The 13,198-nt window shown below is 38.4% G+C and overlaps 1 protein-coding gene across 10 annotated transcripts in view; it reads left to right on the top strand.

Annotated features, from left to right (window-relative positions):
• FNDC3A (fibronectin type III domain containing 3A) overlaps positions 1-13,198 on the top strand; it is a 113,842-nt gene that overhangs the window by 49,309 nt on the left and 51,335 nt on the right. Inside the window, exon 1 of one of the 10 annotated variants that reach the window (XM_005213587.5) lies at positions 12,412-12,514. The exons of the other annotated variants lie outside the window; for them this stretch is intronic. Coding sequence (XP_005213644.4) covers positions 12,508-12,514 — 7 coding nt within the window. The 5' untranslated portion in view covers positions 12,412-12,507. Of the gene's footprint in view, positions 1-12,411; positions 12,515-13,198 lie in introns of those variants that run through there. 10 annotated transcript variants of the gene reach the window in all.

Here is a 13,198-nt window from a genome sequence, read left to right on the forward strand (position 1 = left end):
CTTAAACCTTAACAGAGTGAGAAACTTGAGGTTCGTTAGTCTCATAGCTAGTTACTGAAAGATCTGGGACTCAAAGGAAGGTCTTTCTGGCTGTAAAGATTAAAATTTTCATCCCTTCACCAAGGGATCAGACTCAACAGGGAAGTTGAAACATGCAGGTGTCTAGACCCACATTAGCCTTTCTCAAATGATTATGGTACAGACCATATTATGTCTAGATCTCCTTTCCTTCCCCGTTAGTACCTGGAACTGTCCCTTGCATTTATAGAAACTGTAAATGTTATTTGACTTATTTTAGGAATAAGCAACAAAGTTGTCTTTATTTCAGCACTTATTTCTAACTGCAAAACCAATGCTCTATAGAACTGCAAGTAATGGTTAAAAGGGCAGAAAGTGACTTATAATTTAATTAGCATGTATGATACTATCTAATGGTTATTGAACAATTACTGTACCAGTTACTTTTGTAAACATTCTGAATGTAATTAATCTATTTAATTCTCCTATCACCCCTGTGAGATAGCTATTACTGCCTTCATTTTATGGACAAGAAGACTGAGACCTAGGTTAATAACTTGGCCAGTTTCGGGTGACTGAACAGCTGAGCTGGGGCCTGAACTCTGGTAGTCTGGCTGCAAAATCCACACTTTACAGCCATTTCTCAAACATAAGTATCTGAGATGGCACTCTACTCATGACTTAACAATAGTTAGCTTCTCTCAACCACATACTTTTTTCCGAAATATTTTCATATATTTACTACAAGTCATTCAAAATTCTATTCTAGAAACGGGAGTGTCTTATTTCAAAAGATCCAAAACCAAATTACTATACCCTAAGGACTTTATAGATTCATCTCTGAACCCTAAGACCAACCCTATCAAAAAGTACAACATAGCTTTATGTATGTTGTACTACATGATGCTAGGGGGGAAAAAACCCTCTTACTTTTCATTGTAAGATATAATTTTTTCCTCAGAGCACTGAGAAAGCATGTTTCATTTCATTTATTGATCTTCGAGGAGAGAATCTACCATAAGAAATTTAAGGAGTAAATAGTACCGTATTTTATATATTGGGATTCCCTGGTGGCTCAGACAGTAAAGTGTCTGCCTATAATGAGGGAGACCCAGGTTTGATCCCTGGGTTGGGAAGATCCCCTGGAGAAGGAAATGGCAACCCACTCCAGTACTCTTGCCTAGAAAATTCCATGAATGGAGGAGCTTGGTGGGCTATAATCCATGGGGTTGCAAAGAGTCAGACACGACTGAGCGAATTCAAACTCTCTAAATACTAGAATTTGAAAAGGTTCTTTTTCATTTATACTTGAGAAAGATCTTAATTTATATTACCCTAAAATGATGGGGATGGTTGACAGGAAGATTTGTATCTTTCAATTCTACCTTCTCATCTTTTGGGGAAGAAATTTTCATCAGTTGGATTTAAGTATTTTTGCTAAAGATGATATTATTAGAGTGTTGATTAAGCAGTCTAACTTAGTATGGTGTAAGGTATATGCCTTAAACTTTAACCTGGGGCAAGGTGTTCTTGTTAAAATACCTTTCTGATTAACTGAAAACCAGAAAATCTTTTTCCAAATCATGTAACTGAAAATATTTACAAAATAAACACTTAAATTTAGCCTTAGTGAACAGAATGTACTGAAAATAATTTAGAATCTTCCAGTGCCCTAAATCATTATAAGCATTAAAACTGTATGGTGGTATAGCGTAGATTATTTAGAAGATTTAGTTGCTGAGTAAATTGCTGAGTCTAGATTAGGATATTAGGTTTCATTTAAAAGCCATTCTTTTATTTAGCAAATTATTATGAACTCAATATGAACAGTTACTATTCCAAAACTCTGGGGATTTACTGGTGAGTAAGATAGACCCTATCCCTGCCCTCCACAAAGTTTGTGATCTCATAGGGAGATTGTCAGTAACATGAGACAAGGGCTGTGGTGGAGGAAAACAGGAAGGGTGCTATAGAAGCTCTGGTAGGAACATCCAAACCAGCCCAGCGACTAGGAAAGACTTCCTGAGGGACACACAAGGATAAGCTCTGGTTTTGCTTTTTATTTCCCCAAAATGGAAGATTAAAAAGATTATTAATTAGTAGTTTTGTTTAATCAGGACTTGAATCTTGAAGTCTCTTTATTGATTATACATTACTGAGGGTGTCAACATAATTAGCTTTTTTGTAATAAGGAAAAATATTACTTTTAATAAGTACATATGCATCAAAAGTAATTTGAGCACATTTCCTTCAAGTGCCTGCCCCTCTGTGGTAGGATTATAGGAATGTCTTTCCTTGTTTATGTTTTCTGTATAACTTGATAATTTTGATGAATATTAATTGCTTAAATAACCATATAAATGTTGTAACTCTTTTAAAATTTAGTCCTGATTTTATTTTATAAAATTTAGAGTTTGGGTTTTTTTTAAGCTGAGACCCTGAGCTTATTAAGGAAAATGGTGGACCATTTTGGTGCAGATAAGTGATTTTTTAACTAGTGAAAGCTAAAAATATGGGACATACCAAGCTTACAAGTATATAATATTAGTAATAGTCTGACAATTTTTGAAATCAAGGGGGTGGAAAAAAGAAATGTGTAAATTTGATACCATAATTTAGAACTGGCTTAAAGAATTCTGACATTCAAATGGACAGATGTGAACCCAGGGCAAAAACCATTAAATGTTGAGGATTTTTGTCAGCCCCAAAAAAGTACCAGTATAAGTAAGCTAGTCCGTATTTATGAAAGGAGAAGTGTTTGTTTGGATCCCCTCTATTTAACCAAATCATTCTGTGAAGGGATGCTAGAAAAGGAACACGCATTTACTACAGACCTACTTTGTGCTTTGCATTCTTTTTCTTAACCTTATGTCAGAATGTCTAGAAAGATCACTTTCCTTATTAAAAATAAAGACCAGACTCTCTAAAGTTAGCATCACTGGAAGGATCTCCTGGTGAGAAGAGCAACTGAATACAAACTGATACAGAGAGTTATCTTATTTTAGCCCTGTAGTGACTGCAACCATGAATTTGGACTCAGGAAAGTGTTAATTAAGCAGTCTAACTTAGGCATAAACATTTCTGTTTTTTTGCCCCCAAAGCGTAGCTGGGACAACACAAGGCTACAATCTTCAATGAACATTTATATAAAGTTATAAAGAGACTACCATGAATTAATTATATAATCTGATTTATATATCCTTTTACCTATTGCAGAGACTGTCCCAGGAAAAAGAAAAGATCTTTTCTGGTTCCTTTCTTTATATGGCAACAATATTGAATGTGATTTTTAGTACCTACCTAGATAATAAAGGGCTGGATAAAATCATTCTTTCACAATTCTCATTTTCCTGTGTCACAGCAGCTAACACGAGGCATAATTTCATATCTAGTACAGACCCTTCTTATATTTATAAAAGTATGACTTTGCCTCTGACTGTGGTTATGGTGTTATATTAAGGCACATCCAAACATGCTGCCATTAACCGTAAGAGTCAGGCAACAACATAATAAGGGTGGTGGGAGAAGTTTTCCTTGCAAGTCTGTATTAGTTTCTCTAAGGCTCCAGAGGCAAAGTTACTGTCTGCCAGAGTCATAATTTTAACATACGACTCTGATCTCAAAATATGTGCAGTAACATTATTTAAGGATGTTGATTCACTTTTAGAAGGTGAACTTTAGTCAAATCCTGTTCCCATTATTTATGGATCAGCAAAGTTCTCTTGTCTTTGACATCCTCTTCTGCTTCATTTTATCATATAATCCCTCAATTTTGGGGGGAAAACTCTTTATCATTACAATGAAAGATCATATTTCAATATTTTACTTAATTTTTAGTCTTAATATGTTGGAATTTCTCACCATCCTGTACTCAGTCTCCCATGCTTGGGTGTTGCCAGAATACAGAAGACATGATACCTAAAAGTGTGTGCATGCTCTCTTCCTGGAAAGAGAATTTGCCCAAATCTCTAACTATTCTGAAGAACAGCTCATTCTTGACAGCCATTTGAAAGACTTAGACCCTGCCTCACAGCATAGTGGGGAAGAAAGGCAAGTAATCTACAGTTAAAACCGAGAGGGTGATATGTACTATGATGGAATTCAGTATCCTCAGATACATATTGGAGGCCAGAGGAGACATACCTAACCCAGCTAGGAATATTTGTTGAGTACAGTTCAAAGGGTTGCACGGAGTCGGACATGACTGAGCGGCTGGGCACACACATGTGCAGGAAAAAGCTTCCCAGGTGGCACAATGGTAAAGAATCTACCTACCAGTGTAGGAGACGCAAGAGATGCGGGTTTGATCCCTGGATAGGGAAGATCTGGAGGAGGAAACGGCAACCCGCTCCAGTATTCTTGCCAGGATAATTCCATGTACAGGGGAGCCTGGCAGGCTACAGTCCTTAGGGCCACAAAGAATCAGACACGACTGAGTGACTGAGGACACAGACAGGCACGTGCAGGAAAAGATGATGATTAAAGAAATAGTTGTTTAGCCAAGAGGAAAAATAACTGAGAAATATCTTAGAAGTAGAAGGAATAGCATGTGCAAATGCATAGCACAGAGAAATTAGAGGAGACTGAAAAGGTATGAATAAAGAAATACCATGAAAAAGAAAAAAAAAAAAAAGAAATATCATGGAAAACAGAATACACTAAGGAGTATCTGAAAATGAGACTAAAAATGGAATAGGTGCTCAGTCAACCTGAAGTCAAACCCACGTCTCTTGCATTTCCTGCATTGGCAGCTGAATTCTTGACCAATGTGCCACCTGGGAAGCCCCATAGGGTGTGTTACAAATACCTTTATAGCATGCTAAAGAGTTCAGGTGTTATCCTGAAAGGAACAAAGAGCCACTGAAGGATTCATTTTAAGCAGGAAAATAGCAACAACAAAAGCAAATAAGTAATAAGGATAAGACCTAGGCACTCAGTGTGGAGGGTAAGAAGAAACTAGAATGATTTACAGGTTTCATAGTCAGTTGAGCATAAAGATAAATGACAGTGTCTTTCACTGTGCTGCAACATATACAAGGAAGAGAAAAAAAATTGGTTTGGGTAGAAGGATAGGGATGATTAATTTATTATTGAGCATGTTAGGTTCAAAATGCTTTTTGGTTTTATAGCTCTTTCTCATAAGAAAGGTTTGTAATGTGTCTTAGGGCTCTCCAGGAAGTCCCAGTTTGATAACTGTTGGTAAGGGTGTGTTGATAAGAATGTAAATACAAACTCTGAGATTTGATAACTTGAAAAACAAATTCTCTTTGATATAGCTATTTCACGTCTAGTAATTTATCCTGTTGACATACTGAAACATCTATTAATTATGTTTGTGCAGAGATGTTCATTACACCATTGTTTGTAATAGCAAAATATTGAAAATAAGTTGAGTATCAGTAGGGAAATAGTTAAATTATGGGACATTGTTATGGTGGAGTACTATGCAGCCATTAAGAGACTGGAGCAGCCTGTGCATATGCCCACATGGAAAGCTTTCCGAGCAAACTATATTATTAAGGTGCAGAACAATGTGTGTAGTGTACTGTCACTTGTGTTTTTAAAAGAGTAGACACATAATTGCTTTTGTATGCATTAAATACCTCTATTAAGATTTATACACTCGAAACTAACACAGCATGGTTAATCAACTATACAGCAATAAACGCAAAACTAACACAACAGTGTAAATCAGTTATACTCCAACAAACACTAAAACAACAACAACAACTCACCAGCCTTTTTTACGTTCTCATAAAAAGCACCATTAGTTGAGGAAACAACATAAAAACAGGTGCCTGAAAGCTTGGGAAAGACATGGTTTCATGTTAGCCTGATTATGTCAAACAGTGATAGAAGGAAACACCTCCAGCTCTCATCTCCTTCCGGCCTACCAGTTCTCCTGGGAAGTGACAGTCCTTGAGGAGAACATGAGAAATGAGAAGGAAGGGTGATGCTTTACGTGTAGAGACCAAGTTCCTTTTCAGAAGAACTGAACGTTGGAATGTGGCACATCTCCAGGGGTAGGTTCTGTTCCTGTTACAGGAGATGAAATCTCTAATTCCAGGTGGGTACGCATAATTCAAAGAGAAGGTATTTTGAAACCTGATACATGGTTATTCTTAATAAGCTATGTTTTCCAATCTATCTGTAACTATAAGAAATTAATATTTTGATGCCAATAAAACTGAAAACAGTAACTGCTCAAAGAGGAAGGTGACGGTGGGAAGAAGACTGAGGGAGCAGCAAACTCTGAGGCCACGGTGTAGTGCTTCAGATCTAAATCTGAGTGTTGTTTGTTAGGCATGCGTTATATAAAATACTTAGTGGTGGTGTAGTCTTCAAAAGATTGGTCTAAAGAGCCTGGCTACGGAGGCCATTTTCCAGATAACTCATGTGGCTGTCGGAGCCTTAACATATGTTTTAAAGGTCCAGACCTTAAACCACAGAAGCTGTGAGGAAACTTAAAGATAAATATAGAGTCTATATGTGGGAAATCTATAATTAAAATAAAAAAGTTAAACTGTTGTAAAAAGGACTAACACAAGCCTCTTCATCGGCAGCAGTCCTGATTTAATGCAGTCTGTACATGTTGGATGACGGGTCTGCCCTGCCATGCAGGCACTATTTTTTTTTTACCTCTGTGGCCTTAATGTTTGATCCTGACAGGATTTGCGTCACTGATCCATATCACTGCCTGTGTGATGTCAGCATGTGGGTGTGCAGTTAGTGAGACCTAGTTAACCTCATGTGCTGTAGTAAATCCCAAGCGCTGTTTCCTACTAGGATAACAAAGAATGATTCAGGGTTGTTCACATTGGACTGGTGCTAAAAATAGTGATGTTCACAACCTGCTGCATCCACGCACATTAATATCAGAGCCTTAGTAGCTTTCTAAACAAGAGCCCTAAAAATAACTCTTGTTTAGAAGCAGGTGCTTGCTTGGTAAACATATCTACTGTTTTCTATCTATATACAGCTTGATTTAGTGCTAAAGATAGATTCTAACTATAGTATGATAGTCATTCTTCATCCTTTTCCTACTTGATATGCTTGTCACTGATACATCTGAATGCTTAGCAAGTCTGATTATAGAAATTTTTAGTTACCTGTACACAGATAAATGAAATTACCCGTAATTCTGAATCATCCTTAGACCCCTGATTTTAATAGTCTACTTCATCCAGCCTTAAAAAGGAATAATAAATTTTCAAGGAAAAGAAAGGCCCCTAAAGCAGTGAATAATAATTACCTTGATCTTTTTTCTTTAATCTCCTACTTCATTCTTTTCCCAAATTACAGTTGTCACACACTTCTAATGCCCAGGATTAGTGTTAGAGTCCATACTTTCAAGGACCTTTCAGTTACACTAAGAAAAATATATGATTAAAAAAACACATACAATCAAATTACAGTCGACTAACTCAGTTCAGTTCCAAGACTGTATAGGCTTGTGTTGATTGCCAGCCTCATGTGAATAAAAATTATCAGGTGTTTTGTAACCTTAACAAATAAGCATCGCTTATTAATAGGGTGACCTTATGTCCCATTTTGTCTAGGACAATCCCAGTTTATTCCTCTCATCTTGATGTCTAACTGGTTTAACATTTGTTCCAGACTTTTCATTTTTTAACAGAGTATAATTAATAGTTGCATTAAAATAAGCTCTGATGTATATGATCGGCCATCATTTTGTGTTGCCAGTTTCTGCCATGATCTCCTCTAAGCAGCTTGTCTATCTCTTGTTTTTACTTTAACCTGTGATTATACTTAAAGGCAACTAGAATAAACCATTTTTCTTTTCGTGACCCCTGTCAGAAGCAGGTGAAGCATGGCAGTTAAGGTACCTAGTAGTAGAGCAGAGTGGTCTTTGATAAGGAGGGCTAAGGACAGAACTCCTTCCAGTCTCCTGCCGGTGGCCACAGCAGTATGTGTTGCTCATGCCCCTGATGGCCACTTGGTGTCACCAGGCCTCCAGTAACCCTCTGCAAACATTGAGGCAGTGTTGAGAAAATAAAAACCATGAGCCTTTTGTTTGTTAAAATTGTCATATAATCAGGTACAAAAGGGAAAATGAAAAATGTATTCACCACTGCACCTGTAGTTGAGGATAGTGAGGGGATAGAGCCAAATCTTGTTAGGAGGGTACTGAAGACAGACCTCATGCTTCCCAGGTGGCGCTGGTGGTAAACCAGACAGGAAAAGAAGTACGTCAAGGCTGCATATTGTCACCCTGCTTATTTAACTTACATGCAGAGTACATCATGAGAAACGCTGGGCTGGAGGAAGCACAAGCTAGAATCAAGATTGCTGGGAGAAATATCAGTAACCTCAGATATGCAGATAACACCACCCTTACAGCAGAAAGTGAAGAAGAACTAAAGAGCCTCTTGATGAAAGTGAAAGAGGAGAATGAAAAAGTTGACTTAAAGCTCAACATTCAGAAAAGTAAGATCATGGAATCCGGTCACATCACTTCATGGCAGATAGATGGGGAAACAGTGGCTGACTTTATTTTGGGGGGCTCCAAAATCACTGCAGATTTTGATTGCAGCCGTGAAATTAAAAGACGCTTACTCCTTGTAAGAAAAGTTATGATCAGCCTAGACAGCATATTAAAAAGCAGAGACATTACTTTGTCAACAAAGGTCTATCTAGTCAAGGCTGTGGTTTTTCCAATAGTCATGTATGGATGTGAGAATTGGACTATAAAGAAAGCTGAGCGCTGAAGAATTGATGCTTTTGAACTGTGGTGTTGGAGAAGACTCTTGAGAGTCCCTTGGACTGCAAGGAGATCCAACCAGTCCATCCTAAAGGAGACGAGTCCTGGGTGTTCATTGGCAGGACTGATGTTGAAGCTGAAACTCCAATACTTTGGCCACCTGATGCAAAAAACTGACTCATTTGAAAAGACCCTGATGCTGGGAAAGATTGAGGGCAGGAGGAGAAGGGGACGACAGAGGATGAGATGGCTGGATGGCATCACCGACTCAATGGACATGAGTTTGGGTGGACTCTGGGAGTTGGTGATGGACAGGGAGGCCTGGTGTGCTGCGGTTCATGGGGTCGCAAAGAGTCGGACACGACTCAGCGACTGAACTGAACTGAACTGAAGCAGACCCCAGTAGAGGAGGAAGTGGAGATCAGATCAAGACTAGAAGGGGGGAGATAGCTTTAATACAGTGTGAAAGGACAATGATTCTTCTGAAAATAGAAGAGGTGAGAAGAGTTTGTAAACAACATTGAAAGAGTTCAATTTTATGCTGAGGTATGTAGTTGAGGTTGAATTGGGGGACATCCTTAAAGAGTGGTGGGGATCTCTGATAATCCCTGTAGAAAACAGCATATAAGTTTATTAGCCAGGAATAAATTCATGAAAGGATTCCTGAGCAGTGCTGATGGCTGAGTTAAGGTTGGATATAATTAAATTCATAAACATGCCAGCCCACATAACATTTGATTTCTACAGTTCAGGTCTATGAGAAAATAATTAAATCTGGTTTATTAAAATTGGTGAAGGCAAGGTAAAAGGAAGACATGGATGGGAAAAAAGATCAGGCCATGAAGACACAGGTGGATCAGGAGAAACAGGAGATCACTATGAGGAAGACCTGATGTCGTAGAAGAAAGACAACTTGTGAGGTGATAGATACAGTGACCAGAGACTGAAACATGAAAGTTTTAACATTTCAAAGATGAGATCCTGTAGTGGAACTCTAAGTGATAAATTCTAAGATATATCATTGAACATGCATTACTCAAAACAGAAGAGTTCAAGAAAGGTATAAGTTAGGTTTTCTTGGACACGGAAGTCGTCTTGCTCATGGGCAAGAGCTGGGAAAAACACTGTGAACATGGTGCGGAAGTTCTCAATAAATGACAGCAGTGAGAAGGGGCAGAGGGTGGTGTGTTACCCTGTATTACTATGGCATGATCTCAAGGGAAAAGAAACTGAAGCATGAAACAGTAACAGCAGTGGCGCTGGGAAGCAGCCCTCCGGGTGTCTGGAGCCTGCCTCAGGAGAGAATGAGAAGCCACTGCTCCCACCAGCTACTGGAAAAGCTGTCCTGGAGGCGAGCTGGGTTTCATTTAAAGAAAGCCCATGAGCAGGTGTTCTGTGAAAAGGTTGAGGATCTAGGGGAATTTATAACAAGGAAGATGTTCCAGTGAGCACAATGGGAAGAAATGAGAAGATCATCCGTTAAAGAAAGAGTCAAGAAACGGAAACACAGCTGTGTGAGAACATGAGCCAAAATGAGGAAGTGGGCTGCCGGGACTTGCTTTTTGTTTAGGGGCTAAAGATCAGAGGCATGGTTGGATTTACTGGGAGCCTGAATCCAACATTTATGAGAAGATTCTGTTGAGACCAGAAGACTTTTAGGTATTAAGCTATGCTCTTCAGGGCAGCTTTGCCTTTTAGTGAGACTTAGAAGGTAATAATTATCCTTCCCCACTAGTGAGAATGATACTTCAGTGTCTTATCTCCTCTGAAATGTCTGGCATCTATTTATTGAAACCTCCAGGCTATCCCTTGCCAGTTCTTTTCCAGCTTTTTGGAAGACTGAGTCTTTGAACATGGTTTATATATGTTTAAAATATTGCCTTATTGTTAAAATGATCGTGGCTTTGCCTCATTGTGTGCTCTTGGCAAGTTACTTAATTGCATTCTGCTTCAATTCCCTTACCTATAAGTGATGCCTATTTCAATTATTGTGAGGATTGAGTTAACACATGTAGAACATTGAATAGTACCCTGTCCATTATTACTTTCTCAAACGTGTGTGTGTGTGTTCAGTCACGTCTGACTGCGACCCTGTGGACTGTAGCCCGCCAGGCTCCTCTGTCTATGGAATTTTCCAGGCAAGAATACTGGAGCAGGTTGCCATTTCCTACTTCAGGGTGTCTTCCTGACCCAGGGATTGAACCCATGTCTCATTTGTCTCCTGCATTAGCAGGCAGATTCTTTATCACTGAGCCACCTGGGAAGCCCCATAGTGACCATTCTTATAATAATAACTATCATTTATTAAGTGGTGCCAGCCAGTGTACTTGGTACTTTAAATTTATCTAGTTTGATTCTCACAACAATGCTATGAAGTTGATTGTTTTAACCATTTTATAGAAGGAAACTGAGTCTCAGAGAAGAGCAGTAAATTGCCTTGCTAATAAACATTGATGCTGTTACTAAAACTTACATCTTTTGATGCCAAAATCCACTTTCTTTCCACTGTTCAATTTATTACAAATCACATTCATTATCATTACCTGTATATTTGTATTAGCTATAAATAAATTTCCTTAACTACACAGCACCATAAAGTAATGAAAAGCCCTCCAAAGTTCTTACAGTCTTATTCCCCTCTCTTATAACTGAACATTTAGTCTTCTTCCTGGTCTCTACACATGCTTGAGTAAAGTAAGCCCCAATCATGACCTGTCTTTTCAGATTTCATGAGCATGAGTGAGAATACCATCTACCAAGTATCTGTATTAGTGTCCAGGTTAAACCTTTAGAAACAACAAGAAAAAATCAGAAGAAAAGAAAGTAAAACCAGTAATAAAAAAAAAAAAAAAGGTAGTGTTTATTAACTTGAGATGTTAAATGCCAGTCTGAAATAGAAATCCCATGCTTAAGGAACAAGTTGATCAAGCCTGTATTCTGTATATAATTCTTTTGTGTACTGTGGGCTTTCCTTAAGGGTTGCCCACAATACACACAAGAATTTTAAGGGATGAGTATGGAGAGTGCATCAAGTTACACAAGGACATTTAGGAGTGAATCTTCTAAATAAGTGTTATATGTGTCCTAAAATTTATAAATGAAAAGCAGCCGGCTGGGGTAATAAAATTTGAATTAGTAGATAGTGTGTAGGGCTTTCCAGGTGGCTCTAATGGTAAAGAACCCATCTGCCAATGCAGGTAGACTAATGAGACGCTAGTTCGATCCCTGGGTTGGGAGGATCCCCGGGAGAAGGGCGTGGCAACCCACTCCAGTATTCTTGCCGGTAGAATCCCATGGACAGAGGAGCAGAACAGGCTGCAATCCATAGGGTCGCAGAGTCGGACATGGCAGAAGCGACTTAGCACACAGGCCTATTAGTTATAAGAGGAAACTGAGAACAAAGGGAATTATTTTACATCAGATATCTATGTTTCCATGAATATCTTGATGAGCTTTTGAGTTGGTTCATAAAGCAGTCTGAAAAATTTCAAATTCGGGGCAGAATCAGTAGAAATCTTTTAATCATTTACTGTATGCCAAACACTGCCAGAGGGAACGCTTGCTTCCCCCCCCCCTTCCTTTTCCGCGGGTCACTGCAGGTCACGTGGTCAGTGTCACGTGACTCGGTCAAAGGATCTTTTCCTCGTAGCTTTGCAAAAAAAAAAAAAAAAAGCAGCAGCCGCGGTTCTCCAATTAAAGCTGTTAACGTGTACTACGCTGTTTCCTTGTTGGATTTTCTTGTTCTCTGCTGCTACTGTAAAAACAAAATGAGTGGTAAGATTTACTGGTTTTGAACCTTCTGCTTTTATTTAAAAACGTAGCAAGTATTGTATTACTCTGAAGTCATGCCGTGTGTTTTTTCAATAGATGCCAGATCTGTCTCTGTAAAAATTTTACATTGTGGCCATGTAGTTATAAAAAGATTAGACTCTGTTTAGAGCTGGGTTGATTTTATATTCCACAGAATATTCCTTTCCAGAGCCTTTACTAGGATTTTCTTTTTACAACTAAAATCTGCAAATTGGCATCAGATTATTTGGAAGCCATTGTGAAAGCTTGCTTGTGAGAGAATGTGTGGCACGTCAGCAGCCCGTTGCATGTTAAGAATTTGAACCCAGACAGATCTGTCGTTTTGTTTTGTTTTTTAATCAAATGTCTGCTAATGTCTGCTAATAAAGAAAAAATTTTAAAAGAGTTGACATTTTACTAGATGAAATACCGTCTTTACTAAATCATTGATGGCAATTTTTAAGGAATTGAGGCTTCTCAAATTTCTTAAGGCAATTGGTAAATAGAGTTGTTTACTCTTATGCAAGATTTTAGAAAAGGAAATATGCCCTTAAAAATCAATAGGTATATGATTTGTGGTAGATTTTGCTCAAATCGTATATATTATTAAGGAGTTCCTTGATGGATCTACAGTGGTTCAGATACAGCTACTCTCCTGCCAGATGTGTG

Source organism: Bos taurus, chromosome 12 (assembly GCF_002263795.3).
Source record: "Bos taurus isolate L1 Dominette 01449 registration number 42190680 breed Hereford chromosome 12, ARS-UCD2.0, whole genome shotgun sequence".
Classification (NCBI taxonomy): Eukaryota; Metazoa; Chordata; class Mammalia; order Artiodactyla; family Bovidae; genus Bos; species Bos taurus.